This window comes from Dermacentor variabilis, chromosome 2, assembly GCF_050947875.1.
Source record: "Dermacentor variabilis isolate Ectoservices chromosome 2, ASM5094787v1, whole genome shotgun sequence".
Classification (NCBI taxonomy): Eukaryota; Metazoa; Arthropoda; class Arachnida; order Ixodida; family Ixodidae; genus Dermacentor; species Dermacentor variabilis.
This window is the reverse complement of record NC_134569.1, coordinates 58,380,146-58,394,812: the sequence shown is the minus strand read 5'-3', so window position 1 is coordinate 58,394,812 and position 14,667 is coordinate 58,380,146. Positions and strand designations below refer to the sequence as shown.

General features: G+C 47.3%; 1 protein-coding gene across 1 annotated transcript in view; it reads right to left on the bottom strand.

The window, feature by feature from the left end:
- The window catches only part of LOC142570857 (neuropeptide receptor 15-like), a 32,437-nt gene extending 20,457 nt beyond the window's left edge, over positions 1–11,980 (bottom strand). The window contains exons 1-2 of the mRNA XM_075679167.1: positions 11,632–11,980; positions 9,564–10,220 (exon numbers count right to left, since the gene is read on the bottom strand). Coding sequence (XP_075535282.1) covers positions 9,564–9,976 — 413 coding nt within the window. The 5' untranslated portion in view covers positions 9,977–10,220; positions 11,632–11,980. The remainder of the gene's footprint in view (positions 1–9,563; positions 10,221–11,631) is intronic.
- Positions 11,981–14,667: the final 2,687 nt, after the last annotated feature.

Here is a 14,667-nt window from a genome sequence, read left to right as displayed (position 1 = left end):
AGACGCAACAAAGATTATATTGCCTATTCCCGGTTTTAGGCTGCTTCGTGTCTCCGACACTCTATTGAGCATCTACGTCGTAGCTTTATGCAAAACAGCAAAGCGAAGTGGACATATCTCCTTCAACCACGGCGTGCACATGGGCGTGTGCGGCTTGTTTTTGCCAGTTCTGTCCAGTGAGGGGCATTGAAGAAAACCATCTGCATATTCAATATGGCACTATTTCGCTTCAGTGCGCAGAGTACCGCTACATGTGAGCACTTTGCTCAAGTCAATACCATGTTTGAACAACGGCAAAACCAATTTTTTTCGTCCTTGTAATGCTGACAACTATCATCTAACTTGTTCGCGAGTTTTCAGCCGGTCATTCAATTCTCTTTATCTAAAAACTATATTCGCCAAGGATTGTAAGCTATGTTCATATGTACTTGCTCAGAAATTGAGGACTCACTAGAACATTCATGAAAGATCATACTTCCAACATTACTTTCTTTCACTTCATTCTCCAGCGCCTGGGAGTTGATTCTCTTCCTTAGACAAAACGATGCCTCTGTGGCTTCAGTTTGAAAGGAACACAAGCGAAAAGACACACACACACACACACACACACTCCACGTACTGCGGTCCACTCTAGCTGAACGAGCACACTTCTACAACAAAAATTGACCTTCATCGACAGCCTATCACAATTCGCTAAATGAGATATAGGAACTCAGAAAGGTATATTGCACAGTAAACAACTCGTTTTCTGCTTACACCTGTACTCGAAGATGTCAATAATAGTGATTACCTTCGAAGTGCGGAAAGTGGGCGCTGTTCGTGCAGATTATTTTCGCTACAGATTTCAATGGTAGAATTATTTCAACAAAGTCTAGAGGTGCTAGCTAAACACATTCGCAACAAGACGGGAAATGTTTCATGCTACACTCAACACAAAATGTTTAATACAACGCTCACTCTAACTGGGCTAAGCTCAGCAGGCTTCAAATATATCTGCCAAATACACATCGTACGCAACTTTCACGATAGTCAGGAATTAAAAGTACTACGCGGCAGTGTTGTTCATTTCTTTTTTTTTTCATGTGGCGCACTCTGGCGACTGCTTCACGGCAGAACTCTGCGAACAGTTGTACACACCGCGAAATGCGTCGCTCTTGCGAAGCGCAGCGCCCCAATCGGCGCTGACTGTACCGCTTCTCATTTGAAGGAGGCCGTCGCTCCTCTCGCAGTACTGGAGCATTAGGTAGGCGAAGAATATCTGCGCACTGGACATTATGCGACCACCGGGAAGCATCACTGCAATGTCGCCGTCTTTCCCACCGGTGGTCTTGAGGAATAGCTTGAAGGCGACACGCACAGCAAGGACATCTCGGAACCTCGCGAGGCGCAGGTAGTCCCGCCGGCCGTCGAGGCAAGCTTCGGCTGCGAGAAGCTTCGCCCACGTGTTGTCATTGAGCCAGCTCGCGGTGCCGTTTGCCGAGCCGGCTTCGTCAAGAAGCATATCGAAAAGGCAGCAGCTCAGTCGGGGTCCGAGCCGCGACAACTGCAAAACGTCCGCGCCGCCTTCGTCCAAAACCTGCGACAGGTTGAAGGAGAGCAGGGGAACATACACGCTTCTCGGATGCGTTTCGTGCCAGCAGTCAGCGCTGAATACGGACCGGCTCCAGCGTTTCCGGGAACCGCGAGTCAAGACGTGGGAGAAGGTGTATTCGTGGTAGGCGACGAAGGTGTCAAGTCCCCAACGCAAGTTTGTGACGTCGGGCAGTTTCTTGACGTATTCAGCGACCGGAGCGGAATCGGTGGCCCAGCTAGGTCCGAACACCCTGACGTCGCTTGTCGAAAGGATTTCACGTATTTGTTGCTTCGAGGAGTACGATAAATACGGCAACTCGTTCATTTCGTTCCGCAATTCAACGACGACTGCGTCAACCATACCGATCAGGCTGGACGCGGACTTGCGCAGTTTGCCGTGAGCGAATACAGAAGCAAATGCAAGCGGGCGTAACGCTCTCTCAACCACGCGCACGCACAGTCGCCATCGAGGCTGCGCCATTCGAGTCTTGCCGTAGATGATTATGCTCAACAAGTCGAGTAGCTTCGAATACGGCATGAACGGCGACATCTGAATCATGAACCGAAGGCAGAGGTAATTCATGACGGTGTGAGTCTCGGTATTCGCGACGAGCTCTAATATGGAGAACGTGGAGTTGGGCGACCGTATTAACACATAGGACATAGCGCCGTCAGCGACAGAGCCTTCGAATCCCTGAAGCGTTGCGTTTATAAATTCCTGCAGGTCTGGGCGTGATTCGAGGCGTTCAACTTTCGCTGTGTTTCCTCTCGGCGCCGCTTGAACGAGCTTCTCGATGTTGCTGGCAAATCTGGCTATGGAGAGAATGTCTCTTGGTGGCATGTACTCCTTTTTTGCTATTTTAATCGCTGAAAACACTGCCTCTGTGTAAAGGCGGATCACTTCACCGCTTTCAATAGGACCGAAAGATGTCAAAACTTCAGGTAGGCCCACCGACACAACGTCTTTGTTTTCCACCACTGGGTGAGACGCAACACTCAGAGTGAGCAGCGCTACAGTTCCCGTCTTCCGGAGAAGTTGAGCAGCTGTTCTCCAGACGGAAACCTTCGTCCCTAAAGGAGCACGCAGAGGAAATCCTTCCAGAGAAAACCACGTCATCAAATCCTTGAGCGCCTGCACGCCTTCGTAATCGATGCGCCTTAAGTTCATGCACTCGTCGTGGAGAAACTTCAGCGGCTGTGCAATCTTAAGTCTCCGACGTCCGTCCTGAAGAAAGGCGTGAACTTTTTCCTCCAGAAATTCGGCGTGGTCATCGTCCGTTGAAGTTGAATAGTAGTTGGCTGCTGATGTAAACCTGCTTCGCCAGTGGCTGCACACAAACGCGTTGAAGTCGTCGCACGGTTCAACGTCACGCCAGGAGAGAAGATCGCTCAGGTACGAAGCACGTCGGAGGCAGGCGTCAGAGGTGCAGGTCGCGCCAAATCGAATATTGTCAATATGGCTTCTCGATTTCGCAGACGGCCCCTGTTTGGGCCAGAACAGAAAGCATAGCACGAGAGAAAGGACAAACGCCAGACACACGGCCGCAGGGTAAAGAAACTTCTCCCTGTGGCTCCCCTGCTCCACGTTTCTGCGAACACGCTGCTCACCCGTCCGAACGACTGTTACTGCCCGTTCTGATGGAGACTCAGCCGTGGTGCTCCTTAAGCTTTCGCCAGTGCTCTCGGTCGTCGTATAGCGCGAACTTGATTTCTTGGACGACACGCTCTGCTTCGATCCCGATTTTCTCAGTTTAAAACTGATCGTCGATCGTCCTTTGTGTTCCTTGGGCACTGCACTGCTTTTCTCCGTGAGACCAGCATTCCGCAATTCTCCCTGACCCACTCGCTGCACGAGCTTCGCAAACTGAGGAGCTGATGTCCCGGTTTGCTGGTCGACGAATTCGCTGGCCATCTTGAGCGAGTGCTCGGCACGGGCTTGCGATCTCTGAGAACTGTTTGGTGGCAATTTTTGAACCGCAGCTATTGAGGGCTGCGTGTTTCCAGACGTTCCGCTCGAGGGCGAAGAATTGTCCGATGCAGCTGGCGATTCTCCGCTTCTCGAAGAATTACTAGGGCCGATAATGTCTGCTTCTTCCCTTTTCGGTACTTTGAGAGGAGTCTTCTGGTACATGCCGTGTAACGCTGCCACGGCTTTGGGATCCTTCTTCGGTGCCTCTGATCTGCTATAGGTCCAGCGAGAGGCTGAGCTGGCAGGTACGGTCGTCGGCAGACGTGTATCTAGCAGACTCGTAGTGGAACTACAGTAAGTTGTAGCAAACGGCCCTCCTCGGGCTGATGTCCTTGGCGGAGTCCGCAACGAAGGCGTCGAAAAGTTGGCTAAGCTGACGTTGTGGCTGGTCAGCAGATCGCGCGGATGTGCTTGTTGAGGAAATGGCCCTGGTGTTTTCGTCGCTATTGTTGACTCTTCTACATCGGGGCGTTCTGCCATCAACAGTATACTTTTTTTCGTTGTAGCCGTAGAGTCTTTGAAGCTAAATAAATTTCTGCCCTGCAATATCTCAGCTGGCGATTTCTCTTCGGTTGGCTTCTGCTTATTTTTGCCATGCAGCGTTCCTTTAGTCGCCGAATATGTGACCTGTTTGGTTCCTTCGCAAGTTGTAGTGGCAGCTGGACTGGAAGAGCATTTAAATAGGTTTGGTTGCTTAACTTGCGGCGACCTTCCAATCTTTCGATGATTTGCTAGCCGATATTCCACTAATGTGCCCGATTTTCTCTCCACGACTTCTTGCGACGGTCTAACACTCAAAGAATTCTCCTCCAGAGGAACCACAGATGTGCAGGAGGAGGCGGAGGCTACAGGAACGCTATGGTCTCGCAATACAACTTGGTTGTGAGGCATTACTGAAGGCAAAGTCTGTCGTCTCTGCTTAAACACCCTTTCGATTACTTCTGTGTCCCTAAAATGCTTCTCATTTACCTCCGGTGCGGCGACTAACTTATCTTCCTTACGAGCCACGGTTAGCGCGTAGCTTGAAGCGAGGATCGCCTTAGCAGTCGTCGGCTTCGACTCACCGGCAGCGTACGGCGGTTGGTTCCGTGATGGGATATCGTTCTTGGACAGCGCACTCCCGGAGCTCTGGAACGGGGCCCTCAAACTCGGTTGCGTTGAATTCATAGGGACACCCAAATCGCCTGTCAGCAAGTCGTGTGGGTTGATCGCTGCTATCTTCTCGAACGCGCGTTAGGCAGTTGCGAGTAGCTTCTGAGCAGGGGACGAGGCGTCGCGCGCAGGCTTTCTACCCAAGACGATGATGAAGATGACGATAATGATGCTGCTGGTGATCATGATCCTCATCTATGGTACATACCCACTAAGAGAAATAGGCCAATAATCCGGTGGCAGCGGGCGGCGTGTTACAAATAGCTATTTTAAGAGGAGAAACGGAAGATTAAAAAGGTAGGATCGAAAGAACAAGAGTGCCTATGTACCTGACCAGTCAAACTAACTGAAACGAAATGCATGGATAAGGATTCCGTACTCTTTTTTTCTTGTTTCTTGTCAAATATTGGCGCTTACCAACTACGAGAGATTGGCTAAGAATCAGTTGGTTCCGTAGTGTGTGCGCGCGCGCGCGATGAATCAAGAAAATGCAAACTAAGAATTTTAAAAGATCGATGATCATAGTTGTTAGTGAGACATTGCAAAAAGAGAGAATAATATGTTTAAATTATGTCTTTAAGACTATTTGGGGAAGGAGGTAAAAGAATGTAAATATTAGAACAATAAACTCATAATGAAGAATTTTGAGAGTCTATCATTGCGTAAATATCAAACTAACTGGAACGATTAATGATAAAAGCACCGGGCGCGCTTAGAAATTTAACACGGTAGTCGTTTTTGCGCCCTGAACAAACTTATAGGTAGCAACGCCGGCGTCCACGCGCCTTGAGGCCATGCAGCATTCCACCCGCATTCTCCCGCGTACTTCCTGTTCGTCCTCTTTGCTAAAGGACACGGTACGAGCAGCTTGTTTTAACAATTAACATCAAAGATGGGGTCCACTTGCGATGGATGATGATGACGGAGTATAATAGGACGCATGGAGTGGTAGAAGGAAAAACAAAAAGATAAAATAGGACAACGAAGGAATGAAGGGTGTTTTATTCTGATCGTCTTCGTTTGTTCAGTTGAAGCCATCTGGAGGCGAAATTGCGCCAACGTCCTGTGGCTGCGTCGGACGTGACGCACCAGGAGTAGCCAAAGCTTCTCGATTGCAAGTTCTAAAGGAGCGGTGCAATTTATTGAATTCGTCTTCCCCTCCGACATGGAAAGCATGGCGAAAATGCCGCGGTTGGTGTGTTACCTGGAAATTCAACAATGTGGAAGCAAGAAAGAAAGGAAATAAAATGGCATTAACGTAAACGATTTCAGTCTTCCGCAGTGTAACTAAACGACTGGCGTACCGGGAGTTCGCATTTATCGAACAATCAGTGAAGCAACGATGTTGCCTACTTGGTCATCGCGTTCAAAATCAAACAAACCTGAAAAGATGGGGCACTTTATAACGTAAATCTAATCCAATCCACTACTGAAGTCCGCCCTCCATGAATCGTCAAAATTTTTTCGGTCACCCCACTTCGCCTGCCTGACCCGCGGCGTCAGCGAAACCGCGAAAACTTTCCAACCTATATGACGTGTCCACACTGCTTGTGCGTGGTGAGACCGAAGGAAAGAAAGATAATTATTTCTGACTACGCCATTTTTGTCATTAGCCCTGCGTTATAGATCAAAAGTTTGCGCGCAATACCCACTTGCCCTTTCCCTCCGGCAACGTCACAAAACCGCGAGAACTTACCCCGTCAAAGTGTACGCGGTAAAGATGCATTACTATGCCGGACAGAACCTCGTATTTATTATTATTATTATTATTATTATTATTATTATTATTATTATTATTATTATTATTATTATTATTATTATTATTATTATTATTATTATTATTATTTCATAACCGGAGTCTTCCCTGTTTTCGAAGGAATCAAAAGTGACTGTCCGCCGATTGCTCTGGCACTGGCCGCTCGCGGCTGCCGAGGAGAATGCAATTATTTGCGTATAAAAAAAAATTGTCTAGACGTACACCATTATGGAGCCCTCTCGGCAAGTATAAAACGTCGCTTTGCCAACTCTTCTTCGCTGAGGATCCATTTTACATCGTTTTAATGTTCCGTTTGCACGCCGCCGCCATTTTCGACCAACCACAGCAAGCGAAGCAAGGCGAAATGGGAGAATTGTGGACTCCGGCACCACCTTCCTCAAGCTGTCCTCATCTGAGAGACAGTTACTGCGCTGCACTTTACCCCAATTCTTCCTTCCTCAAATAAGAATCTCTATCTCTCTCTCTCTCTCCTCAACCGGCTATATACTTTGAATGCACTGATTCGGCTCCACCAAAGGCCTCTCCCCTACTGCATGCTCATCATCTCTTGTCACCCAACTATATAAGAAATATCTGTCAAGATAGGTGATGGCTATTCGCTTAGAAAGTACACAAAAGTGACCTCCTATGAACGACGAGAGCAATTGATTGGACTGTTCCCACGAAGCTGCAGGTCACCACCCGGTGCTTGCGTCAGCGTTACGTAAGTTTGACTCCTGGAGATTGGAATAAAAACAGATTGGAATAGTTTCATATTATAGGGCCTATGATGTAATCGTTCTCCTCAACACATTCATATCGACCGAGCGACAAAAAGAGCGACAAATGTATGTATATATATATATATATATATATATATATATATATATATATATATATATATATATATATATATATATATATATATATATATATATTCAATTTGCATCCTTATACATGGTACATCATCTGCTGCATTTCTTATTGTGTTTGCACGAGTTACTCAGGTGTAGTCTAAAGTCGTTATCAAGAACATGATCTGCGCTAAGCTATCCATGAAGTCAGCCCCATCGTAACTTCTCTCCAAGCACAGGACAGGAGACAATAAACCAGAGCCGATGTCATGACAAAGTTACAATGAAGTCCCAAAGAGAGAGAAAGGAGTGGCACTGTGAGGTTGTTGACCAGTCTCACTGACACAAAGCATACCGCACATAACCTCGTGGTTTCGGTAGACGCGCGCTTTCTTTTTTTAATCGCAAGCGCGTTTCTCTGTAGCTTTATAACGATGAACTCACCTTCAGTTCCTTCTGTTGTCGGGCGACGATAGAGCAGTTGACATTAGGAGGACTGGACCTATCGAATTTGTGACGCGGCGAAAGCGAAGCCGCCGGTCTCATACTTGCAAACCAAGACGGGCTGCTCCAGTCAGTTGACGTTTTGTGAGCATTTCTTCTATGCAGTGATGGCTGATACGCACCGCCGAAGCAAAGTAATGAAGAACAGTACCCATCATGATAGGGAATATAACACGAGGGGACGAATAGCCGAGGTTATGTTCCCTACAAGTTACGTAATCACGTATCTCTGCTTCGGACAATTCCCTGCGAAACGAAATTGGAACTCATGATCATCAGCCCCTAAAAGTTCCCTGCTTCCGATTTCAAACCGCCCCATACCACACAGGCATTTTGACGGCCCTGAATCCCCGTCAACGCGTGTTTGGTCCTCTACGCACTCGCTGCATTCTTCCAGCTTTTAGTTTTCTTCAAATCTGCTTCTATTTTCCTCTTAAATCATGCTTTGGCATTTAATATGACTGGGAACCATTTAACTTACTTTCAATGCTTCAGACCTTTGTCACCCTGTGGCCTTTGTGCTTCAGTATGTTCCTTGACAGTGCGTGTTTTGAATTAATTTCTTATTTCTTTTATTCGGTAATTTGTTGGTTTAAATTGACCCCCTTGCCAAGTTGTCTTCACGTTCACTAGAATGAATGTGCGTTAATACTGTGTTTTTCCTAGAATATCGAACAATTTTACTTTCCCTACACCAACTATAATTGTGAATAAATAATTTAGTTCTTATACCGACAACCTCAACATTTTTTTAAACTACAAAATTTAGTAGATACTCGAGAACCGTTCCGCAAATCTGCTTACCGCCGATGGATGCAAACTGGCGCTGCAACCAGATCAATTTGGGAGCCGATTCCTGGCGACAATGAATACTTGATACTCATACAGTCCCCGGTAGTCAGTGTCAAATAATTACCTAATCTGGGACTGCTGTATACGCCAAGCACGTCGGCTAGAACCCAAATGGCTACGTTGCTAGAAAAGCGACTTTTGAGTTTTTCTTGGGTACGTCTAAAAGGCAGTTTCAGGAGCTTTATGTAAACGAGCCACGTATTCATCTTTTTTTCGCCTGACAATAAGCCAGGAGACGGTCCACGGAATGTATGACGAACGTTTTGATGAAATAATCTACCACTGAATTTAGGCGACGCTTTAGATTTCTCGTGACTAAGGATGGGGGCAGCATGGGTCCTCGCTCGAGCGTTGAGAAATAGCTGGCATCAAGAAGCATGCACCGTCTGTTCTGCCGACGCACGCTACGGCGCGAAATTACAATAGCATCGATAGAAAGTGCGTCGGCTAACAAGTGTCCCACTACTCCGTACGCCCAGTCTTGTGTATAGCCAATAGACGCGCGCTGAATCGATGTTTGCTAAGGTCATCGATTAACTGATGTTTGCGAAGGCCCCTCTGGGCTATCCGATTTTTACGAGAAGGCGCCAAGTCAACCATCCGCTTCCTCGCTACTTAGTCACGCGAAACATACGCCGTTAAACTGTCAATTGACTCAGTATCGCGTCGCAATACTACGGCTCAGGAACGTTTTGTCAGGAACGTTTTCGCGGAGGACTGCGGATTATAGTTTCCCGCACCGTGGGGTTATGTAGTGCGCGCACAAAGGCTTCTCGCATTCCAACACTGCGGTTACCATGACCGTGAATCGAACCCGATGCCTCTTACTCAGCTGCCAAACTTCCCAGCCGCTGAGTCACCGCTGCTGGCGGCAGAACTTAGCACGAAATGCCAAACAGCTTACCGCTCGACGCAGACGCTGACCAGAGTCATCACCGAGGCGTACAGGGCCATGACCTCGACGAATCGCAGCGTGCGGCACAGGCCCAAGCCCAGCTCCCAGCCGCGGTTCCGGATGAACAGCACGATGTCCGGCACGCAGGCCAGCAGAATGGTGAGGTCGCTGAGCGCCAGGTTCAGGATGAACAGGTTGGTCACCGAACTGCGCATGTCTCTGTCGCCCAGGACGGCGCACACCACGAACGCGTTGCCCAGCACCCCCGATATGCCGATGGCGGCGAATAGCGAGGCGAGCGTGGCGATTGTGGCAGGCGATGCCACAGGTTCCTCCGCGGCCATCGACACGCTTGGCAGGGTTCCGTTAACGATGAAAGTCGGCGAGGAGACCTCCAGCAGCATGCTCTCGGTCGGAGACATGGAGAATCGCGTGGCGTGTGAGCAGTGTCTCAAAAATTCGCTTCCGCTCTTCGGCTTTTTCGTCGAGAACAATTTTTTCAATGACGAGTCCGGGCACGCCAGACACAGCGATGAGCCTTGTACAGAAAATTCTTGTACAGGCAGTGTACAGCTTGACTACGGCAGTGGAAAGTACAGGTGAACAGGACGTTGGGCATCACCCTTACTCCTGCGAGAGCGATGTAGCAGTGTCACTACCTCTGGCCTGCACAAGAAAGCATAGGAGAAATATCTGCGCTTAAGCGTTTAATGAAGGAACATCTCGCGTGTTCCTTAATTGCAGAAAGGGCGAGAGCATAGAGGCTTCTCCAAAAATTAATTAAGAGAACTCTGGCGCCATTGTGTTCAAGAGCTGCAAGTAGGACGATTCAGCCAGCATCAGAATGACAGGCACTACATTTACTTGCCTAAACTTTGTTTTTCTGGCATCAGACGGCTTTGCAACTTTGTAAATTGTTCGTTTTGAATAACATATTGCGTTATAAGGACAACAATTCGCAATGACTATGCCTATGCTCTGAAACTGGAACTAGACCTGGCAGAGCTGGCGCAGGCTAAGACTCCAAGGGTTAGTTCTAGTAGATAAACATAAATACCCCAGAAAGTGGATGGGCAGACGGTGCCACGGTAACACAGTTGGCAAAAACATAGAACGTGTAATATGAAAACGTGGTTTCGTATCCTACCTGCGGCCAGTTGCTGTTCATCTACTTTCATTTTCAATAATTTATTATTTCTTTAATTAAGAATGGCCCATAATCACCCTTATGCTGTCCTTGGTGTCATTGCTTGTTTGCTGTCACTAATAAAAATCAGGCCCTTTGGTTTCCTTCTTCCTCGTTCATATATATATATATATATATATATATATATATATATATATATATATATGGAATACCAGGCTTAATCTTCAGCAAACAGCGGCTGAAGATTACGACGGCAATGTGTAAAATGAGGACAAAAATACATGAAGCGCGTGCTTTTGGGACGTTCATATAAGGACCAAAATCAAACATACATAATTTGATATTCATTTCCGAGCAATTTGTCATAGTATTACTGCTTCTGAAATTGTTTCACCAGAGTACTCAGAGTTGGGGCACGCACTGATTTTTCCCCATCACTACAACGTGACAACATTGTTGAAGAAGATAAAGCGCCTTGTGTCGTCGCCCAAATAGTACCGAGGGGACGTGCCACGCTGTCTGGCGAAGCAACGAAAAGAGGAAGTGTACAAAGGCAATTGAATGAACTTAAGTTATCTTGCACGAAACCGTAAGCGAACGAAATATGCAGCGGGGTTTTTCATCAACATTAAGTTCAATTTGATGCTGTAGAAATTTCAAGATGCACATAAATTAAAGGGGGGGGGGCACGCTTTTATCCTTCAGAACCCCATTTTAATAATTGCGCTTCGTCTAAGGAAGAAATTCTAAATCGCAATGAGCACGCTGAGATTAAGCCAGGCTCACCACGAATGCGGCATGTTCTGCCCTCAGGCTACTGTCCCGAGCAGGAAAGAAAATGACCAGCCAGCAGAAAAATCTCCAGTAATTTTGTCACTGGTCACGAGGACTCACCACAAATCGCGCCCTATTTCAAATTTTGGCTCTTACCTTTGCCGGAAGGCTTCGCGGAAGAAACAAAATTTGCGCTCAACCTTCCTTTTTTCTTCTTCTTCCTCCTTTTTCACAGAAAATCTTCACACAAGCTTCCAATGGGTGAATCACAACGCCGAAAATGAGACCCACTTCTGCGGTGGCAGCAGTCCTTGGGAGACAGCGGGTACACAAAAAAGCAATAAGAAGAAGAAAAAAACTGTCATAGAGCGGAAACAAACTCGTTGGCAATCGCGCGCAGCAAACAAGCTCCCTCCGCAGGTGCTCGAGCGCGCCTATCGTCGGACTCTTTGACGGCCCGTCGCTCACCCCTGCCGCACCGTTCCAAAGGGCGTCGGGTCCAACACTGCGGTCGGCGCAGCACTGAGCCGCGCCGCGCTCGACTCGGCGCTCGCGCCTGCCGGTGTTCCTGGCACGCCGTTTCTCCCTCTGGAGTCGCTGCGCTCGCCGAAGAGAGGAGGAAGACCGCCGGTCGTACGTTGGCTTCCCCTCGTATCGTCTTTTCTCTTTCCCCTCGTCCCGTTCCTCTATTGCCGTTTCCCAGTCTCGCCATCATCCTACCCCTCCGTCCTCTTTTCCCCAACTTTCTCTCTCTCTCTCTCTCTCTTTCCTAAGAGGCGCTCCCAACTTTCGTGACCACAAGGAGTAGAACTGGTTGACGGCCGCGAGACAACGCGCGGTTCTCCCTTTCTGATTGCTTTCTCCAAGGCGCCGGTAACCACACCCGGTTCCTGCTAACCTGTCTCGCTGACCGTGTGATTGTATTTGATGTATCGCTGTCGTCATACCCGTGCGACCGAGAACGAATAGGCAGCCAAGGAAAAAGACGAAGTGCTGGGCGAAGGGGTTCGCTGGCCACCTAAAGGTACATCGCGTTTTTTTTTTCCTATGTGATTACTGCGCCGCTTGGAACAAAAAAAGTACCGAGGAAGGTTAACTAAACGTTCACTTTGTCTTTCTGTCAATTTATTTGTTTGTTTCTTCCTTCCTTCCTTCCTTCCTTCCTTCCTTCCTTCCTTCCTTCCTTCCTTCCTTCCTTTCTTTCTTCAGTAGGTGTGCGGTACAGCGATTAAAAGACAGGGCAAAAGAAAACGCACAGGCACACACACAGCGCTAACTTCCAATAATATTTATTATTGAAAACAAGGACGTACTGATACACTCAGCCAGCATTAGTCACAGCCACGTCTACACCAAATTATTCAAATCGAAACATTTTATAAGTGATATCTTAAGCCATGCGCAAGAATATAAGTCCTTTTTCAGAGAGAGCCAATGAAGGTTTACTGATACATGAATCCCTCAAGGCAGCAAGCTGCTCAGCTTCTATTACAAGTCTATTCAGTTAGCACTTACTTCTACCAGCAATGGTTGTTGATTCAAAGATAGGGGAGCACTTCTGCTGCTTACAATGACGGGAGATAAACTCCCCCCATCTGAAGCAAATCTTCGACTTTATTTTTGTGTTCGCGCAGCCTATCATTAATGCATCCGCCCGTCTGTCCGATGTAATACTTTCCACACGATAAGGGTATACCATATATAATCGAAGTCTTACGATCTCTAAACTTTTTGCTGTGTTTAACTTGGCAGCTAGGAGCACTTTCTTTCTTTTCTGGTGTTGTTTTTCTGCACAAGCTGATTAGTTTCTTAGGTGCAGAAAAACCACATTAGTGTTACCTTGGCGGGTAAATTTCTGTTTTTTAAACGTTTTTATTTCTGCTTTTAATAGGTCAAGCCTTGCGACAGAAAGGCTCCGCGTAATAAATTACGGCAGAAAGAATTTCTGCCATAATTTTCTTTAAGTCGTGCGACAACCAGGGGATATAGGGTATAAATGTTGGTATTTTTTTCTCATGGTTACTATTTCCTTCCGCACGTTCAGATGTCCCAGATTGCTGCGCTTGCCTCAGTATTCCTTCAACAACTGGTACTAGAACTTGACTGCGATAACCTGCATCATGTAGGCACGTGGTTTGTTGCGTGAACGCTTCGTCAGTGCAATGATGGCATGATTTAGTAAGTGCGTTAGTAAAACACGTTTCCGCAATTGTCCTTCTTGTTTTCCTGCGCAAGCTGATTAATTTGTTAGGTGCAGCAAAAAAAAAATCTCAGTGCCCTTTCACTCTGTGAAGAAGGATGACCAGAGAAGCTGTGTAAATGTGGGCCCCTTAATGGCGAACTGTACCTCCGGCATCGCACTATCTTCGGGATCGGCCCACGTATACGTAGTGCTTAACGCCTTCTTCACCTCCGCTGCGGGTCGGCCCTCCCTTGCACTATCTTCGGGATCGGCCCACATAAGAGGAGTGCTTAACGCCTGCTTCACTTCAGCAGTGGATCGGCCCGGCATTGCACTATCTTCGGTATCGGCCCACGTATGTGGAGTGCTTGACGCATGCTTCACCTCCGGCGTGGATCGGCCCGGCATTGCACTATCTCCGGGATCGACCCACGTATGGGGAGTTTTTTGCTTACAACGACACGAAAATTTCCTTGGAGGATAGCGGTATACAGCCTCACTGTAAAAACCAGATCAGTGTTACCTCGGTGGGCAATTTCCTTTAGGTTCTACAACAACCACTGGATATAGGGTATAACTATTGGTCTTTTTTCTCACGGTTACTATTTCGTTCCGCACGTTCAAATGTCCCAGATTGCTGCGCTTCCCTTAGTATTCTTTCTACAACTGGTACCAGAACATGATTGTGATAACCAGCATCATGTAGGCGCATGGCCTATTGTGTGAACGCTTCGTCAGTGCAATGATGGCATGATTTAGTAAGTGTTAGTTAATCGCACTACCGTACATCTATTCACGATGTGTTACGAACAAGCCCACATTGCAACTCTCGTGAACTTTATTTCTTTCTTCTTTCTTTATTGATACTGTTAACCCTCGCTTGAGGGTTGTTACAGGGAGGGAAAATAGTAGAACAAAAGCAAATTTGACATTTCATAGCATCGTGCCTACGATACAAAATATTAATCAAGCATTCAAATTTGTGCACATCTGTCTGATCTACAACAACA